General features: G+C 37.2%; 1 protein-coding gene across 1 annotated transcript in view; it reads right to left on the bottom strand.

Annotated features, from left to right (window-relative positions):
• Positions 1-2,735: 2,735 nt before the first annotated feature.
• The window catches only part of LOC306859958 (plexin-B1-like), a 98,081-nt gene continuing 82,756 nt past the window's right edge, over positions 2,736-18,060 (bottom strand). The window contains exons 19-38 of the mRNA XM_079401390.1: positions 17,855-18,034; positions 17,341-17,563; positions 16,993-17,235; positions 15,331-15,507; positions 15,095-15,243; positions 14,504-14,604; positions 14,198-14,415; positions 13,920-14,098; positions 13,168-13,234; positions 12,018-12,164; positions 11,629-11,794; positions 11,356-11,459; positions 11,152-11,236; positions 10,134-10,306; positions 9,898-10,058; positions 9,670-9,817; positions 9,523-9,587; positions 9,358-9,433; positions 6,865-6,939; positions 2,736-4,518 (exon numbers count right to left, since the gene is read on the bottom strand). Coding sequence (XP_079257516.1) covers positions 4,414-4,518; positions 6,865-6,939; positions 9,358-9,433; positions 9,523-9,587; positions 9,670-9,817; positions 9,898-10,058; positions 10,134-10,306; positions 11,152-11,236; positions 11,356-11,459; positions 11,629-11,794; positions 12,018-12,164; positions 13,168-13,234; positions 13,920-14,098; positions 14,198-14,415; positions 14,504-14,604; positions 15,095-15,243; positions 15,331-15,507; positions 16,993-17,235; positions 17,341-17,563; positions 17,855-18,034 — 2,842 coding nt within the window. The 3' untranslated portion in view covers positions 2,736-4,413. The remainder of the gene's footprint in view (positions 4,519-6,864; positions 6,940-9,357; positions 9,434-9,522; positions 9,588-9,669; positions 9,818-9,897; positions 10,059-10,133; positions 10,307-11,151; positions 11,237-11,355; positions 11,460-11,628; positions 11,795-12,017; positions 12,165-13,167; positions 13,235-13,919; positions 14,099-14,197; positions 14,416-14,503; positions 14,605-15,094; positions 15,244-15,330; positions 15,508-16,992; positions 17,236-17,340; positions 17,564-17,854; positions 18,035-18,060) is intronic.

Below are 18,060 nucleotides of genomic sequence, written 5' to 3'. Positions count from 1 at the left end.
GCTGGACATTCACTCCCCCCACCTACAATCCCTGCCGGCCCGAGACTCGAACCCGCAACCTTCGGATTACAAGTCCGACTCTCTAACCATTAGGCCAGGACTTCCCAAAATAAGCACAAAGCCACAAGAAACCAACATTTTAAAGAATAAGATACTCTGCATAGCAGCAATAATCAAAAATGAAAAGACTGGAGAGGGGGTGAGTGTTTATCTGTAACATATTTAGGACAGTAAGTATTATGCAGTATTTGGACTGGAATGTAAAGCACATTATACTCACATATGACCTCACCATCTATAAAAAGACAGTGGTATTCTCAAAAACACATGCTGTGCAGTTTGGAGCGTGAGTTGCTGTGGTTTCTGTGCATTGTCTTGCATGTAGTGCTGAAAATACCCACCAGTTATCTAGGAAAGAGAGAGAGAGAGATACAGTAGCTGTCTGCGGTTAATATGAGCTTGTTAACACTTACTAGTTACAGTGATAAATACTGTAGAAATGGGGTTATTTATGGATGTGCATGAAAGTAGATGAACGAGAGAAATCAGATAGCAAAATATCTATTTACATTTAATGTAGATGTATGAGGATAGCAAATTGCATGTAACGTAAAAATCTGTTGTAAACAAAAACTAAAATGAAAGAAAATAAAACTTCTAACGTTTAAATGAATGCATAATAATGAGGAGAAAGTAAATATCACAAAATGCAAATAATAGTTGTGCACAAAATAAAACAAACCAAATAAGACACTTTTAAATTTTTATAATTGTAGAGCTGTAGAGGAACGAGAGACAGTAAATCGCAAAAGATGTAAAAAGTAGTTCTGAAAAAATAATCAAATGAATCATTTACGTGTAAACAAGAGGAACGAGGGATAGCAAATAGCAAAACATAGACATGAACAAAAAAACCAAAACAAAACACGAAAATTGTACATCATTGTATTTATTTAAATGGATGTAGAGGAACTTCATGTATGTTTCAAACAAAATAGAGCAATGATTTTGCAAACTCATTACTCATATTCAGGCCTCTGTTTTGGTATTTATAGTGCCTTTCAAGTCCCACAACGTTCTCATGGAAGTAAAATGTGTTGTGAATACTGTTTCATGTTTATTTTAAATACAGTCTATATTAGATGTATTTTATTAGAAGCTTATGGAAGACACTGTGCTATTTCAGTCTGATCACAATCAGATGGTTAATAAACACTGCTAAATTAATCAAATCTGTATTTCAGGAAGCTTAACGGTAGGCTAATTATCTTCCTAGCGTTGTCCCCTGGGCGTTGTACTCTAAATGGGACATGTTTCAAAATTGCATCATGGGTCATAAATAGATCACAGCTATTCTCATACCACCAACTGCCAAAGTGATTATACAGTTTGACTGTAACACAAATCAAAAGCAATTATCTGGAGGAGAAAGCAGCTGAGGCATTAATCACAAGGCACGTAATAACTGAATGAAGAGCTCATTAGCAATGAGAAGGATTCAGCAGGCCTTGAAAAGCTCGGAGGGAATGAGCTTATATGGGCTTGAGTTGAGGGTGTTTATCTTCCATTAAAAGTGTATATTGAACTTTCCATCGGCCTCAATAACATCAGCTGTTGATGCTTTGCTACTGTTCTGTGCTAAAATAGCCACCAGCATATATCAGAAGAGTAATGAATTTTTTTTTTTTTATTAATTTCTACTTTTAACTTCATTTATAAAAGGTTTTGTCTCCCAAACAGCAGTTATGCTATGATAAACACAGAGAATTTTAGAATTATTCTATATTAATATGACAAGCTGCTACAATGATTATTGCGCTTGCAGTTAAAGCAACTGTATGTACGTTTATATATATATATATATATATATATATATATATTACCTTGAAATATCAGTTTAAAAATCATTCCGATTGTACAGGGATTTCTAATTAGACAATGGTTTCTGTTTCTTTTTCACGCTCCCTGTAAGTTTATTAGTTCAGTGAGCGGGTACGAGATGCTCCTGAAGGAACTTCTATAGGGTCAAAATGCTCTGACCTTCAGTCTCTGGATGGTTTCCAAACACACATGAAAGCACTTATCAGTCAGTAACACACACACACACACACACACTTCTGAGTGTCAGTGCCAGTGAGCGGTTTTGACCCGACCTCATTTGAAACATAACATGAGTGAGTAACCTGGCATTTACAGTAAAAGACTCATATTTATTGACAATATAGCCTACCATTTGTTAGGATCACAGTACGATTAAAGCAACTTGTCAGCAAATGAATGTATTTATGGGTACAACATTCAGATTACAGCTATTCATGTTCACACAGGAAGCAGAAGTCTTGATGTTTGTCACCTAGAGAAGACACTCCTGAGGTCTTTTCTCTGACAGGGATTGAAGATATGAGGATAAATATACACAGTCTCTCTGCTGCTGTCCTGCAGAGGCTGGTTTTAGACCTGGCAGATGGGCAGATGCACATATCCTGGCTGGAGTGAATCCTGGGCGACAGCAGCACACATAGAAATTCCTTATAAGGTAAACCTTTACTTTACTCTGTGTATGGAAGGATGTGATGGAGACACTTCTTTTCCAGAGATCCGAGAAATTAATTCAAGCATTACTTATTTATAATAACTGAATGGTATTCTGAAACTATTAAAAACTGTTCCTTTAATACAAAGATGCAATCATTTTATCTTAAAATGCTGAATGTCCAACAAATTCAGAAACATTTGATGAGTTATAGCAACATTTTATTTACAACATAAATACACAGGTAGAAGTACAACAGATGGTAGAAACAATTTACAATCGCTTCAAATAGGCCAGCGTGTCCTGTGCAAGACTTACAAAATAATCTATAGTGTATCACAGCCACACATACGTACAAAACACTGAGCACAACAGTTAACTACAGCAAAAATAAGACCAGTAAATTTGCATGAATGCTTAAGAGATCTGAACAAACACTGAAAACTGCAGTCAGTTCGCTGTAGATTACAAGAAAAAAAAGTGTTAATTTGAAATTTGGGGGTGGATCATAATTACCAAATTTGGTCTGTACATTAACCGAACACAAAATAAATAAATAAATACATAAAAATCAATAAGAACGTAAAATGTGTGAGCAATGCGAGTTATCGCAGCAGCTCACAATGTAATGTGCATTCAGCGTTCAGAAACTGTAAAAAAAAATAAAAAGCTAATTTATGTTAGCCATGATCCGATCACCGAAAAAATCAAGAATTAAATAAATTTACAAAACAAACAATTAAACAAAAAAACAAATGTGAAAATAGTTATTGTAACATTTGAAAGGATGGTCATGATCGCACAAAAAAAACCCCAGCATAAATTAATTACTTCCGGCATAACTATTTCAGCCAAGTGTGCAGGGATGTTATCTCAGATATACACACAATTGGGACAGCCACAATTTTTTTTTTACTGGAAGCCAACCAAAAACACTGAAAAGCACACTTTAACACTGAGGAAACAAACCTTAATGAGTATGAACAAATGCACAACTGAGCATTGTGAACGTTACGTGAAACCTATTCACCTAAATCAAGTGTGTTAATCGGGTTAACCTTCCATTTACATAATCAGATTCGACTATAAAATGCACACGCGACATGCATGTGCCAACCTAAAATCTCTGAATTCACGGTGAGTATCCATGCATGTTAATGTATATAATACTGTAGCCTGTGACACATGAAGATATCTCAAATGGCCCTGTTAGGTTGAGGTCCTTTAAACCAGTGTTTTTCATTTAAAACAAAAAAATCTGGATAAAAACAGTTTACAAGAGAACACTCAACAAAAGGGAGTGTTGAGTAAGAAAATTTATTTAGTTGTCCTTAGAAGCCATCCTTTGTTTTTTTTTCCTTTTGAATTCTTTGTTATTAAAGACACAGCCTGCAACATAAAGCACATCACACCAAATTCATGAATTAGCGGTTTTCCAAGAATAACAGTAAGACTTCTTTTTTAAATACAGGAAAGGTGGTGCTCAAGCATGCTTGACACTCTGAAAACAACATTCTGAACTTGGGGCCGCACGTCGCAATGCAAAAAACCCTGTAGGACTAGCGCATCTCTCAGAAATGCCCTGCCAACAGTAGTTTTACAGGCACTGTAGCGTGTTGGCGAGTGACGGCTGTGCAGATGAAAGCGAGAGCAGCTCTACAGACCAGCAACAGTGGACGTGTAACATCTATGAGAGATTCACGCTTTTTGAATCTGTGAATGCTGTCTTTAATCGTAACCATCCGTCTCAAATATCCTCTGTTCTCCAGGAAGTCTCCAGGAAGTAAGAGTTCATGCCTTCTGGCAAGAGCTCTGGTCTCTTTCTGTCACTGGCTTTGTCTCTTTTACAGTCTTTTCAAGTGTCTGTCCAAGGTTACAGGTCAAAGGTCAGTGACTTTATTCTCAACAGCTGCAGCGATCTGTTGGAGTCTGTAGCCCAGCTGCATCTTTTGAGCAGTGGAGTCCTCCTCTAAAGCTGTGATGATCTGAAGAGACAAAAAAGTTACAGACATGAAGAAGATGGTGGAGCTTATTTCCTGATATGTAAACCATCACTCTAGAGTTGACCGTTTAGTTTCAGACAAATGTAAAAAGGGGTAATAATATAATGCAATTTTTAATTTAATTTTATACTGAGTCCATTTCTATAATGTCACTTAAGTTTAATGTTGGGAATTGGGATCTGCAGAGCTGTACACACACACACATGTTGGTTTGTGTGGCTTATGGGGACTCTCCATAGGCGTAATGGTTTTTATACTGAACAAACTGTGTGTGCTATTGCCCTACACCAACCCTACACCTAAACTTAGCCCTCACAGGAGACTTTGTGCATTTTTAGATTTTCAAAAAAACACCATTTAGTATGTTTTTTAAGCGTTTTGAATTACGGGGACATAGGCATAAACCACCTTCATATTGTAATACCTCTGTCATACCCATGTCATTATACAAATTTGTGTCCTCATAAACCACATAAACATGCACACACACACACACACACGACTATATATACAGAGTTTTAAATTGCAACTTTAAAAAATATTTTACACTTTGACAACAGCAAGAAATGCAGACTTTACCACATTTTATTCTTATTTTTAATTTCTCTGCTTCATGAATATTAGTATTTATTCTACTCCCTCTGAATTAACTGACAGTGTTCATATCCATCTGTCTGGCATCAGAAAGTTGCAAAGGCACAGTGCAAGCTTTTACAAGAAAAGGTCTAAGTGACCTAAAGTGACATGTTAATAGTACAACAAATACTTTATTCTCAAAAGATCAAGGAAAATGTGATTCCTCATGATAAAAGTAATGTCTACCAGCAAACACTGCTCTACTTTCAAACGTGGGGCAGTAGGGCAGGAGATGTTTACAACAAGAGTTTATTTTTATCACTGTTAATACTGTGCATCATTGTTTTGTTACTAGGTTGCTATAAAACACGTGCCAAAGCATGAGTGTATGACAAGAACGTGCTGTCAAGCCCCTTCTTCACTATTCACACCAGAGCATGCAAATATCAATAACTCATCTAAAGGGCAAAGCACCCAAAACAGACAAAAGATGACCTACCTTTAAAATATGATTTCAATTTAATAATCAAACAATTTTTATCATACACTTCCTGCTTGATATAAAACTTTTTCTTTTTGAAAATTCTTTTAATACAATTTTAAAGGGGTCATATGATGTTGCTAAAAAGAACATTATTTTGTGTATTTGGTGTAATGCAATGTGTTTATGTGGTGTAATAAACTATTTTCCACATACTGCACATTTTTGTTGCTCCTCTATGCCCCGCCTTTCTGAAACGCGTAGATTTTTACAAAGATCATCGTTCTGAGATGCGAGGCGTGCTCTGATTGGCCAGCTATCCAGTATACTGTGACTGGCCAAATACCTCAAGCGTGAGATGGAAAAGGTATGCCCCTTACCATATCGTGATGCATAATTATGTCCATGCACGATGACACAAAAACAATAAAACCCATTATAAACGAGGCATTTGTTGCATCCAGTGGGGACATAATTACTGATTATAATGATTTATACTGTCTTTTTACATTTACATAACCGTGTCTGCATTTATGATCGTAGAAATGCCAAACAAGCACTACTCTACACTGCTCAAAACTCGCGTTTGAATCGTCAGTGGCAAATTCTTTAAATAAGAAAACATACTTACAGGCTGTGAGTCAGAAGCGCCAGACTGTCCTTACAAAGTTGGAATTGCCCCACTTTATAGAAACAGCCTTTGTGCAAGCCAGCATTGTAGGCTACTCTCCCAGGTTCAGGAAATAGTCCTCCGTAAAATACGCTGCACTCACTCTAATATTTGGGTTGAACTGTTCTGGAACAGTGTTGTAAATAAAACTTAACCACTGATTTCTAGTTGTGTCCTCTTTTGGAAGTCCAAACAAAGTAAGTATGCTTTCAGAACGAAACACACAGCGTCTCCAGGACATGGCGCCAATGCCAGCAACAATACTACAGCAAGAATAAAAATCACGTCCTCTTTCATTGCGTAAATATTTGGACGGTGTTTTGCAAATCTCCCCACACTGTCACATAGACATGTCGGGGCGTGTTTTTAAATGAGCCGTTTTAGGGGGGTGTGGTCGTGTCTTAACTTTTATAAAGAATATCTCTTTGGTTTTGAGACTTTAGTCTTTGCAACTTCAGGGATCTTATCTATGCACAAACAGCTTGTAACACTCCAAAGAGAAAGGAAAACTTGAAATCGCATCATATGACCCCTTTAATGTAAAACATAAACATACAGAGAGAGAGAGAGAGAGAGAGACAGAATATACTAAAGTTCTCACCTGATCATAGTATTTGTTGATATACTTGTACAACTCATGCAATGCCACTAGATGATTAACTTCATTAGAGTAGTTCTGCAAAGGAAGCATAGCAGAGGGTAAATATTGACATTATAATGAAGTAATTACAAATAAAAATGTGTTACGCTGACGTCCTACGTCATCCGCTGGAACGCCACTTTCTCTTGTATGTGTGTACGACAGTTGGTGGAAGCTAAAGATTACGGTTTATAAAGTTTTGAATATGGATTTTTTCTTACACAAATGCATTAACTCCAGAAGGCCTTTAACCCCCAGAGCCATGTGGAAAACTTTTTATGATGGATGGATGCACTTTTTTGGGCTTCAAAATCTCAACCACCATTCACTGCCATTATAAAGCTTGGAAGAGCCAGGACATTTTTTAATACAGTATCTCACAGAAGTGAGTACACCCCTCACATTTTTGTAAATATTTTATTATATCTTTTCATGTGACAACACTGAAGAAATGGCACTTTGCTACAATGTAAAGTAGTGAGTGTACAGCTTGTATAACAGTGTAAATTTGCTGTCCTCTCAAAATAACTCCACACACAGCCATTAATGTCTAAACCGCTGGCCACAAAAGTGAGTACACCCCTAAGTGAAAATGTCCAAATTGGGACCAATGAGCCATTTTCTCTCACAGAGTGTCATGTGACTCGTTTGTGTTACAAGGTCTCATGTGTGAATGGGGAGCAGGTGTGTTAAATTTGGTGTTATCGATCTCACTGTCTCATACTGGTCACTGGAAGTTCAACATGGCACATCATGGCAAAGAACTCTCTGAGGATCTGAAAAAAAGAATTGTTGCTCTACATAAAGATGGCGTAGGCTATAAGAAGATTGCCAAGACCCTGAAACTGAGCTGCAGCACGGTGGCCAAGACCATACAGCGGTTTAACAGGACAGGCATCACCATGGTCGACCAAAGAAGTTGAGTGCACGTGCTCAGCGTCATATCCAGAGGTTGTGTTTGGGAAATAGACAAATGAGTGCTGCCAGCATTGCTGCAGAGGTTGAAGGGGTGGGGGGTCAGTCTGTCAGTGCTCAGACCATACGCCGCACACTGCATCAAATTGGTTTGCATGGCTGTCGTCCCAGAAGGAAGCCTCTTCTAAAGATGATGCACAAGAAAGCCCACAAACAGTTTGCTGAAGACAAGCAGACTAAGGACATGGATTACTGGAACCATGTCCTGTGGTCTGATGAGACCAAGATAAACTTATTTGGTTCAGATGGTGTCAAGAGTGTGTGGCGGCAACCAGGTGAGGAGTACAAAGACAAGTGTGTCTTGCCTACAGTCAAGCATGGTGGTGGGAGTGTCATGGTCTGGGGCTGCATGAGTGCTGCCAGCACTGGGGAGCTACAGTTCATTGAGGGAACCATGAATGCCAACATGTACTGTGACATACTGAATCAGAAACTGGGCCGCAGGGCAGTATTCGAACATGATTATGACCCCAAACACACCTCCAAGACGACCACTGCCTTGCTAAAGAAGCTGAGGGTAAAGGTGATGGACTGGCCAAGCATGTCTCCAGACCTAAGCCCTATTGAGCATCTGTGGGGCATCTTCATACGGAAGGTCTCTAACACCCACCAGCTCTGTGATGTCGTCACGGAGGAGTGGTAGAGGACTCCAGTGGCAACCTGCAAAGCTCTGGTGAACTCCATGCCCAAGAGGGTTAAGGCAGTGCTGGAAAGTAATGGTGGCCACACAAAATATTGACACTTTGCGCCCAATTTGGACATTTTCACTTAGGGGGGTACTAACGTTTGTGGCCAGCGGTTTAGACATTAATGACTGTGTGTTGAGTTATTTTGAGGGGACCGCAAATTTAAACTGTTATACAAGCTGTACACTCACTACTTTACATTGTAGCAAAGTGTCATTTCTTCAGTGTTGTCACATGAAAAGATATATTAAAATATTTACAAAAATGTGAGGGGTGTTCTCACTTCTGTGAGATACTGTTTAACTCTGACTGTATTCATCTGGAAAAAAAATATACGTCTAGGATGGCTTGAGAGTGAGTAAATCATGGGGTAATTTTCATTTTTGGGTGAACTTTCCCTTTAAGTTTCTTGAAAATAGGATTTTGGATTCTCCAGATATCAATCTATAAGTTACAACACCTCAAATATTCATTGCCTTATATTTTTTGCAAATCTAAATCCTTTTGATAACTTTTTGTCACGAGTGTCTCGAGATGATGCATGCCAAATTTCATGTGAATCAGACCAACAGCTTATAAATAGTTATATAGTACAATATTACATAGTATATTTATCAGAAAATTTAAAACCGCTGGAAAATTTTATAAACAGAAATGAAATCAGAGATATACATTTTGTAGGACTTGACAGAGGGATTCATACATAAACTTGATCTTAAAACATTCCTCAACTTTACAGAGACAAATATGGTAACCCAAGTATCACAGACTAGGTAAATGTCCGATAACTCACCCTAGAGAGTTCAGCTAGAGAGGAGTTCATCTCTTGGTCACTGACAGGGATGGTCTGTCTTATATCTGAGTAATATCTGATGAAATACGATCAACAAAGTATGGTGAGTACATATTATTAAGCATTAAGCATATAACTGCATTAATATGAGCTAACTGAACTCACCTCTCCACCATTTGTTTGTAGCGTGGGATGTCCCGAGCATACAGGAGCTTGTTGATTGGGGAATCCTGTGTGTACAACACAGAAAGTCATTAGCAGCTGGTGTTTCTATTTGGATTCTCTCTTCCAGCTTTATTTTGATTGGCTTACCCTGCCCAGTTTGTGGTCGGCGATAGTGCAGGAGTCCATGAAGGTCTGAGCAATGACTGACAGCACTGCGTCTACGTTGTCAGAGGCCTGAACATCGAAGATGAACTGAGGGTTCTTCAAGATATTAATCCAGAATCTCAGTGGCAAGCTGCAAAACAAAATCAAAATACAAGTTGTGACCAAATTACCCATAACTGATGGTTTATCCTTAAATAATTATTTACCAACCTGTTTGTTTTCCATATGTGGATTGTCTCTGGGTCTGTAATGTTGTGCTGTGCAGCCTGGTCATCCAACAGATCAAAGAAATATTTGACAGCTAGAGGAACGGGCTGACTGGTGCTCAGAATCACAGTGAACAGATCGTCTACGAACTTCTGCAGTGTCCCCTAAAACACACAGTACAGGTGATCCATCTGGTCCTATTTAAAGTGAAGTGTGACAGTGGAGTGTGTGTGTGGTACCTTCACAGACAGCAGGCGTGTGAGGTAGATCTCTGGGATGGCCTTGGCTCTCTCACGCTCTTTGTCTCTCAGACTGCCCCGTCTATGTTTGGGTAGCTCCGCCTCCTCATTGGCCTTCACCAGATGCCACTGCTTCACTCCTCCTTCGTCTCCGTCCTCCAACATCGGCGTCTCTGTGAGAGGAAAGAAAGAATATATGAAAATGTAAGTAGGTCTGTAATAGAGGTATGACCAAACGGTTTTCTTTGAAGTATTTTGGTTTGTACGCTACAGTTCAAAGGTTTGGGGATGGTAAGATTTTTAGCTGGTTTTTTTTTTTGCTCCCCAAGGCTGCATTTTTTTAATCAAATAAAACAGTAATATTGTGAAATATCGTTACAATTTAAAATGACCATTTTCTGTTTGAATATATCTTAAAATGTAATTTATTTCTGTGATGTCATTACCCCAGCCTTCAGTGTCACATGATCCTTCAGAAATCATTCTTATATTCTGATTTACTGCTCAAGAAACATTTCTTATTATTATCAGTGTTGAAAACAGTTGTGCTGCTTAATATTTTTGCAGATACCCAAACTTTTAACAGTAGTGTATATTAAATAAACAATGTGTAATGTCTGCCTTTGGATAAAAGAGTAAATTATATATTTTTATATTTGTGTGTGTGTGTATGTATATATATATATATATATATATATATAAAATTAAGTGTAATTAATTAGATTTTTTTATGGATATAAATGAAAAGATATTACTATTCATAACAAATAAATAGTTATTTGACACGCCAATCAAAAAAAAGAGAAAAACTTAAGTTAGTAAAACTCATATTTTAAAACAACAACCTAAACAACTAAGATAGTTCAACTCTATATTCTGATTAGAACTATCAGTATATGCAAACCTTCAGATCAACTGAATTCTACCCTGATTTGGTAAATTGATGTTTTTTAGCACTCTTGGGAGAGAAAAAAAACAACAACTACACCACGTCATGCTTAAAAACAAGGAAACCTACTTTCTCCTGGCATGTAGTCATGGCTGTCGTGGTGGATTTGCTTGGATTGTCGTGACACCAGTGTTATTGTGGCTCCATCTGGGACCTGCAGAGATATAGGAAACACTTACAAATCAACAATGACTCACAAAAAAATTTAAACATAAAGAGCGAAATTTCACTCCACAAAATGAAGTCATTAGATTGAGGTACAACTTGAGAGACCTTGTAGTGTTGTAAGGTGTTGAGGCGTTTCCAGGACCCCTGAACCACTGATGTCAAGTCCTGATCTGACAAAATCAGATGACCAGCCATTCCCGCCCTCCACTCTGTAAAACACAGGATCACAGGAACTTCAAATAAATGCCTTAAATACAGTTTTATTATTATTTCATTAATCTTTAAGTATTGCAATTAATAAATACACATTAAATTTACATTTGTTTGAATAATTGGTTTGGTTTTTAAACATTGCTTCAGCTTGTATCAAGCTCTTACCCAGATGCACAGAGTCTGTGGAGGGTCTCTGGAAGTATGAGGTGCCCTTCCATGTCTGCTCCAGAATCTTCTCCTTCACCTGTGTGATGGTGTCACAATCCAACACTTTAGTGGGGACCGTCTGAGACTCACCAGCACCTCCGCTGCTCACCAGAACATTCAGAGTCTACAGAACAACATGGAAAGAAGTTGAAAAGCAGTTGTCATGTTGCATGTCGTGTGTGAATGAGTAATCAGATTAAAAACTACAAAAGTGAGCAAAAACACAAACAAAGAAATAGTGAAATATCGACCTTTTTCGTAAAAGTCGAAATAATGCATGGCACTTTAGTATAAAGATAATTTCTACATCATAATCATAATGTAGAATGTGTGTGTGTGTGTCTCACCAGTGTGCGGTACTCCACGTCTTCCCGCAGCAGTCGGTTGTCGTTGAGTGTGTATTTGGCTTTGCCTGTAACAGCATCTACTGGGCCTTTATCCACCTGATGCTTTATGGCTCTGAACAGCATGTAGAACGCCTCACCTGCTGTATCCTATACATAAACACATGGATATATAAATAATATATAATATAATATATATATAAAAATTGAGTTATGCTTATGCTTGCTTAACCCTGACATATGAGATAATAGTCAGAAAAATCTTTTTAACTTTTTTTTTTATGGAACAGTTTCAGACAGAATATTTTTATGTAAAAAAAAGTATTTTTCTGTTGTGTATAATATTTGATACATCAGGCTTATATAGTATGATACAGGAGAATATGAAGCTCATTTGTGACAAAAATGAGCAAAAATATGCAATTTGTTGCAGTTGCTGATATTTATATGGTAAAAACAAATGAAATTCTGATAGCTTATAATGTAAGTAAATTCAATCTTTATAACTGTTTAGCAGACCACTTATATAAAATGCATATAAATATCAATTGTCACTATATTTCACAATAATATGTCTTAAGATGATATTTAAATGTTTTTTTGTTTTTTTTTTAAAGCTCTGTTTATATTGTGGAGGTCAAAACATTATGCAATGTAATACAATAATGACTGAGAGATGAACAAATAAATGTACCTCAAAAGCCTGATATTTCATACTCACATTTTAACATGATTTTTCTAAAAAACAGTGTATGGATAATCAAATAAACCTACACTGATTCAGTCCATTAAGTGTTCGTCTTTCAATACTACTAACAATAGAACAGTTATTCTTACAGTTACTGTAAAAATTAAGTAAAGATTTCACAGCAAAAACATCACCTGAAGGGGCAGAAAGCATGTTTGAAGGCATATAGACACAGCAAAGTTTTGATTATGTTGATCATTTAGAATCCTTAGAAATGTGCGCATCAGATATGATACAGTAGGCCTTATAGGGTTAATCCAAGTTACTTTTTCTATGGACTAGATACATATTTAACTGCAATTACTGGCACATTTCCCTCTATTTTAACTTCTCTCTCATCCAGTTCTTTGTATCATTTCCTGAGTCCTTGTGAACCAAACCTGAAGCAAAAAAAGTGTGACTCACCCTGAGGAAGGTGTAAAGACATATGGACATCCAGTTAGTCAACAGCTTCTCCACCACAGACTCAGTCCTACAACACAGGAGAGATTTCCACTTAGAATCAATGATGCTACAATTATTCATTTAAAGTATTTACACCCAATTCATGTGATTTAACAGGGATTCTGAGATTTCAGTGTACAGTAACATGGATTCAATGAAATTGTTTAAAGTGCCCCTATTATGGATTTTTGAAAATGAGCTTTCATGTAGTGTGTAACACAGCTCTAAGTGAATGAAAACATCCTGCAAAGTTTTAAATCTGAAAGTGCACCGTGTATAAAGTTATTGTCTTTCAAAAGAAAGTCAACTCTGAATAATTGAAATGAGTGGGAAAAACTTGATTTTCGCATTGATCTGAATGAAAATGCAAATTCATTCTTTGCCAATAGATGCTGCTTTTGGAGCCTTAAAAATAGGTTCCCCAGTAACGGCTGTACACAAAGCAGCGCTGCGCTCACAAACATTACTTTAAAATAAGATTGACCAATCACCGCAGATTAGCGTCATGCAAAGGAAGGGCTTGGAAAAATGAATCGTTGAGTGTAGCGTTTGGGAGTCGTGGAGCAAATAAGGTAAAAATAAATGCATATTATAAGAAAATGAAAGTGTTTTTTGACCTTGCATGCATGTGAGCCTGTTGTTGGGGACTCCCAAAACCTTTCATAACCCGTAATAGGGGCACTTTAAAATCTGAGAGACTCATCACTTCTGACCTGCGCAGCATGAGTTTGGGGTTTTTAGTGGTGTACTGCTCCACCAGGTGACTAAGCAGAGTTTTTAGGATGTCTGTGAAATACTCCAGCTTGCCGTGCAGCGCCACCGTGAGGAGGGAGGCCACATAGGCCCTGTCCCTTGGAGAGAAGGTTCGCTGGGCTTCCAGAGTGTGGATGAACTGTAGGGAAGTATATATAACGTATAAAACTTTAATGGTCCATATAATCCTGTTTGGTTGATTGAATAAGTCTTTCTCACAAGTTTAAGGAAAGCCCACCTTGGTAAGGAACAGTTTGCTGTTCAGCAGGTTAGAGAGCTGAACCAGGCCTTGCTCCACTGTGGCCCGGCGACAGGCGGGAACGTCAAGGTCCCGTCTCACAGGAGACTCGCGGTGACCAGGGAAGAAAATCCTCTCCGAGTATTTACGATAATCCAGGACTGGAATCCCAGAGCCCATGAGATCACTGGACACATCCATCATCTCAGTCATCAGATCTGCACATAATATGTACACATAGTTTATCATGAGGCATTTCAAGCATGTCGGCAGAGTCTGGCTGATGTTTATGTGGGATCGTCTGACCTGTGAACTCCTTTTTACAGCGGTCTCGGACACTCGTCTCCAAATTCTCCAGTTGGATCTGGACTTTCTTATAGTCTCTTAGTGCTTGCTTGCTTTTCCTCCTGTTAAACACACATACAAACATATATTAAATACAAATATTAAAAAAAGAGTTTTTTTACACTGTTTTCATAACACTGAAAAAAGTATTTATTCAATTTAAATTCAATTTAATTAATTTTAATAAAGTCACATTTATTGTAATTGTAAAAAGGTGTAGTTAGGTACTATGGTGTTAATGTTTTACATTACATTATATTTATTTTGGGGCTAATTCTAGAGTTATAATATGTTTCATTGGAACAATGCAAATTTTGTCAGAATTAATTCAGAATTAACCTTTGAAATTGCAATCAATATAAGACAGATGTACATTGGTATTATAATTTCAGTAAATAATAAAGATATATAAAAAATATAAAAATAAAGATAATATAACATAATAATATAATATAATAATAAAAATGCACTACTTTCACTAGCTTTCTCAGACCTTTGATCCCAATGCATGTCTAAAATGAGTAATAAACGGGATAATTTGTATAGATATACCTGTATATGAATACGATAACCAGCACAATAAGAGCCACGATGGAGGCTCCTACCCCGACTCCCACCTGGGCCTCCAGAGGGAAGGCAGCCGGGCCCTGAGAATCATACTGCACTCGTCCCAGAGAAAAGTTCAGATTCCCCATCCTCACCTACACAAACACACACAAACAGCTTACTATATCGCATCATTGGGAAACACAACAAACACAAAAGAGGACAGATATAAGCTGGCGTACAGTGAACTCTGGGAGCGTGTCAGCAGCCTCTCGTTTCTTGGTCGCTGCCACTGACGGCTGCTGTGTCGGAGGCTCACAGTACAGATGGTTTCTGGTTAGAGTCTTCACAGCACACTCTCCATCACCAATCAGAGCAACCACCTCGTCCTTAGACATGGCCAGGTCCAGATTATCCCCCTAGAATCCAAATTCAATCCCAACGCAATCCTTTTACTGCATAATTTCATTGAATAAAAAATATATAATACAACAATATAACAATATAATATAAAGAAAGAAATCTTGGTAGTTATTATAGTTTTAATATAATATAATATATAATATAATTCATTGTAATTTAAATTTTAAATTTTTATTAAATTAATTTTGTGTGTAAATGTAAAGAAATAAATCTTGGTAGTTACTATGGTTTTAATATAATATAATACTTATGCTGCTGAGGAAGTCTGGTTTCTGGGTTATTTCAGTTTAATTGAGATACTAATTATCGTTTTTTTTTTATTATTTTGAATTAGCTTAAATTTTTAAATTAGCTTTAGTTTTCCATTTGACTTTTAGTAAAAGTTTTAGTACCTTTGTTGTGTTTTTGTAATTTTTATTAGGTATGTTTTTTTATATACTGTTTTTATTCTATTCTATTTTTCTAAGTTTATTTCAGTTATGTTGAAGTCATTTTAATGAAGTTAAAGGTTTTTTTAATATTGTATTGTATTATATTTAATTTAATTTTGTTTATTGTAAGTAGCAATCTTTTTTTATGGTTATAGTTTTAGTTAACTAATAAATAATGGTTCTGAACGCAGTAATAATATTATGGTAATAATATTTAATCAATTTGTAATTTCATTTTTAATTTCATTAAAATAACTGTAAATAAATTGTAATTGTAAGAAATAAAACAACTAGGTTGGCGTTATTGTTTTCATATAATATAATGTAATATAAGTAAGGGATAATGCAGCTCTAGCATTTAGCCCACTTCAAATCAGACACAGAGATGAAATAGTGTGGTAAGATCACATTTATTTGAATAAATTACAGCATTTATTTAAAATAATTATCGATCGATCGAGAGAGAGACAGAGAGAGAGATGACAGTTTTGTGTGCGTTACCTTCATCTGCGCATCCCTCTACAAACAACGAAGCTGTGTTACTTCGAAAACAGCGATTTTACACCATGTTGCTGAAGAATATAATGTAGTAATCTAGTATCTAGGCTATTTTATTAATAAAAATCCTGGGGACTTTTTGCATTGACAAGTTTGTGTGTGTGTGTGTGTGTGCAGTGCAATCTGCGATCTCCGACTCTCTCTTTCTCTCTGTGTGTGTGTGTGTGTGTGTGTGTGTGTGTGAGTGATGATTGTGGGTGTGTGTGCATCAATTAAAGCAGCGCATTAATATAAAACGGTGATTAAACTGACTTTGAACTACCAGTGCATTAAACGGTCCATGGTCAAGCCAATCAAAATCAAGTATTCAGACAGACCATAGAATAATATAATATAATATAATATAATATAATATAATATAATATAATATAATATTTCAGTTATAGTTCAGTTATATTAATTATTATTAGTTTTGGGGCTTTGAATTCTATAGTTACACTATGTTTTTGAACAATCGTCAGTGGATTAATATATAGTTGAGAGAGGACTGACCTCCACAGAGATGATGCTGCCGGGTTTGTGTCTGAAGGGTTTGCTGGGGTCGTGTTGATTGAGGCTATGAAGATCAGGATTGGGCACATAACTGAAGGGGCTGCCGCTGACCGCCTCAAACTCAAAGTGGAGGTTATCCATGAGGAAATGCACACTGACGGCAGCACGCAGGGCCTCGGGCCCCACCTCCGGAGTGGGACACAGGATCAGAGTTGAGCTGTTCACTGTGCACCGCTCCTCCACCTGATCAGGAACAGGACATGAGGAAACCAAATGTGTTACAATAACTGACATGTGACTATTGGACAGTTTGTTTAATGCTGTGAGAAAGCACAAGCACAGACTCACTTGTGTGAACTCTACCTGTTTGACGACACAGAGACTATCTTCAGGACAGTTGGGCTCTGGGACGATCCGCCGAGCTCTTCTGAGGAGACTGTAATTCACACTGCTCCTCCTCCTCCTCTTCCTCTTCTGTGAGTGTGGCTCCAGAGGCGTCAGGGTCACGCGGATATGAGGCTCTTGTACCACGTCCAGATGCTGGCCAGACACTCGAATGATACGACCCCCGCTTAGACAAACAGATGTTGGTTCTTATGTATGCTGGACTAATAACCCTTTTTTTCCAAATCACAGATTATGGAAAAAATATAGCAAATCTTTAATTTGCTAATAGGTGAAACTGTGCATGTGCCTAATATATTACGTTGCTAAAACCATAATAGCAATATAAAACCCTTCTGTAAATTACAACAAAGAGTAGTCTGAATACTTACTACAATTTTGTAAAAAAAAATGAAAAGAATAAAAAAATAAATACAACTATGCTTAAATTCTTTAGAATACATGTCATGTTTCTTACCTGATGAAGCTTTTGGAGGGAGCAGCATGTGTTATGTTGGGGTCTGGGGTGTATTGATAGAGAACTTTCCGTAGATGGCGCTCAGTTCTACCGAAGCGCACCGTAACGCCACTCTCTCCGGTTCTGTTACTCCCTCCAGTCACACATTCAACACGTTCATTGTCGTACTGCTCAGGAGAACTGTTAACACACAGACTGTATTAAAA

Source organism: Barbus barbus (genome assembly GCF_936440315.1).
Source record: "Barbus barbus genome assembly, chromosome: 40".
Lineage (NCBI taxonomy): Eukaryota > Metazoa > Chordata > Actinopteri > Cypriniformes > Cyprinidae > Barbus > Barbus barbus.
The sequence above is the reverse complement of the archived record's forward strand: the minus strand, read 5'-3'. Positions and strand labels throughout refer to the sequence as shown.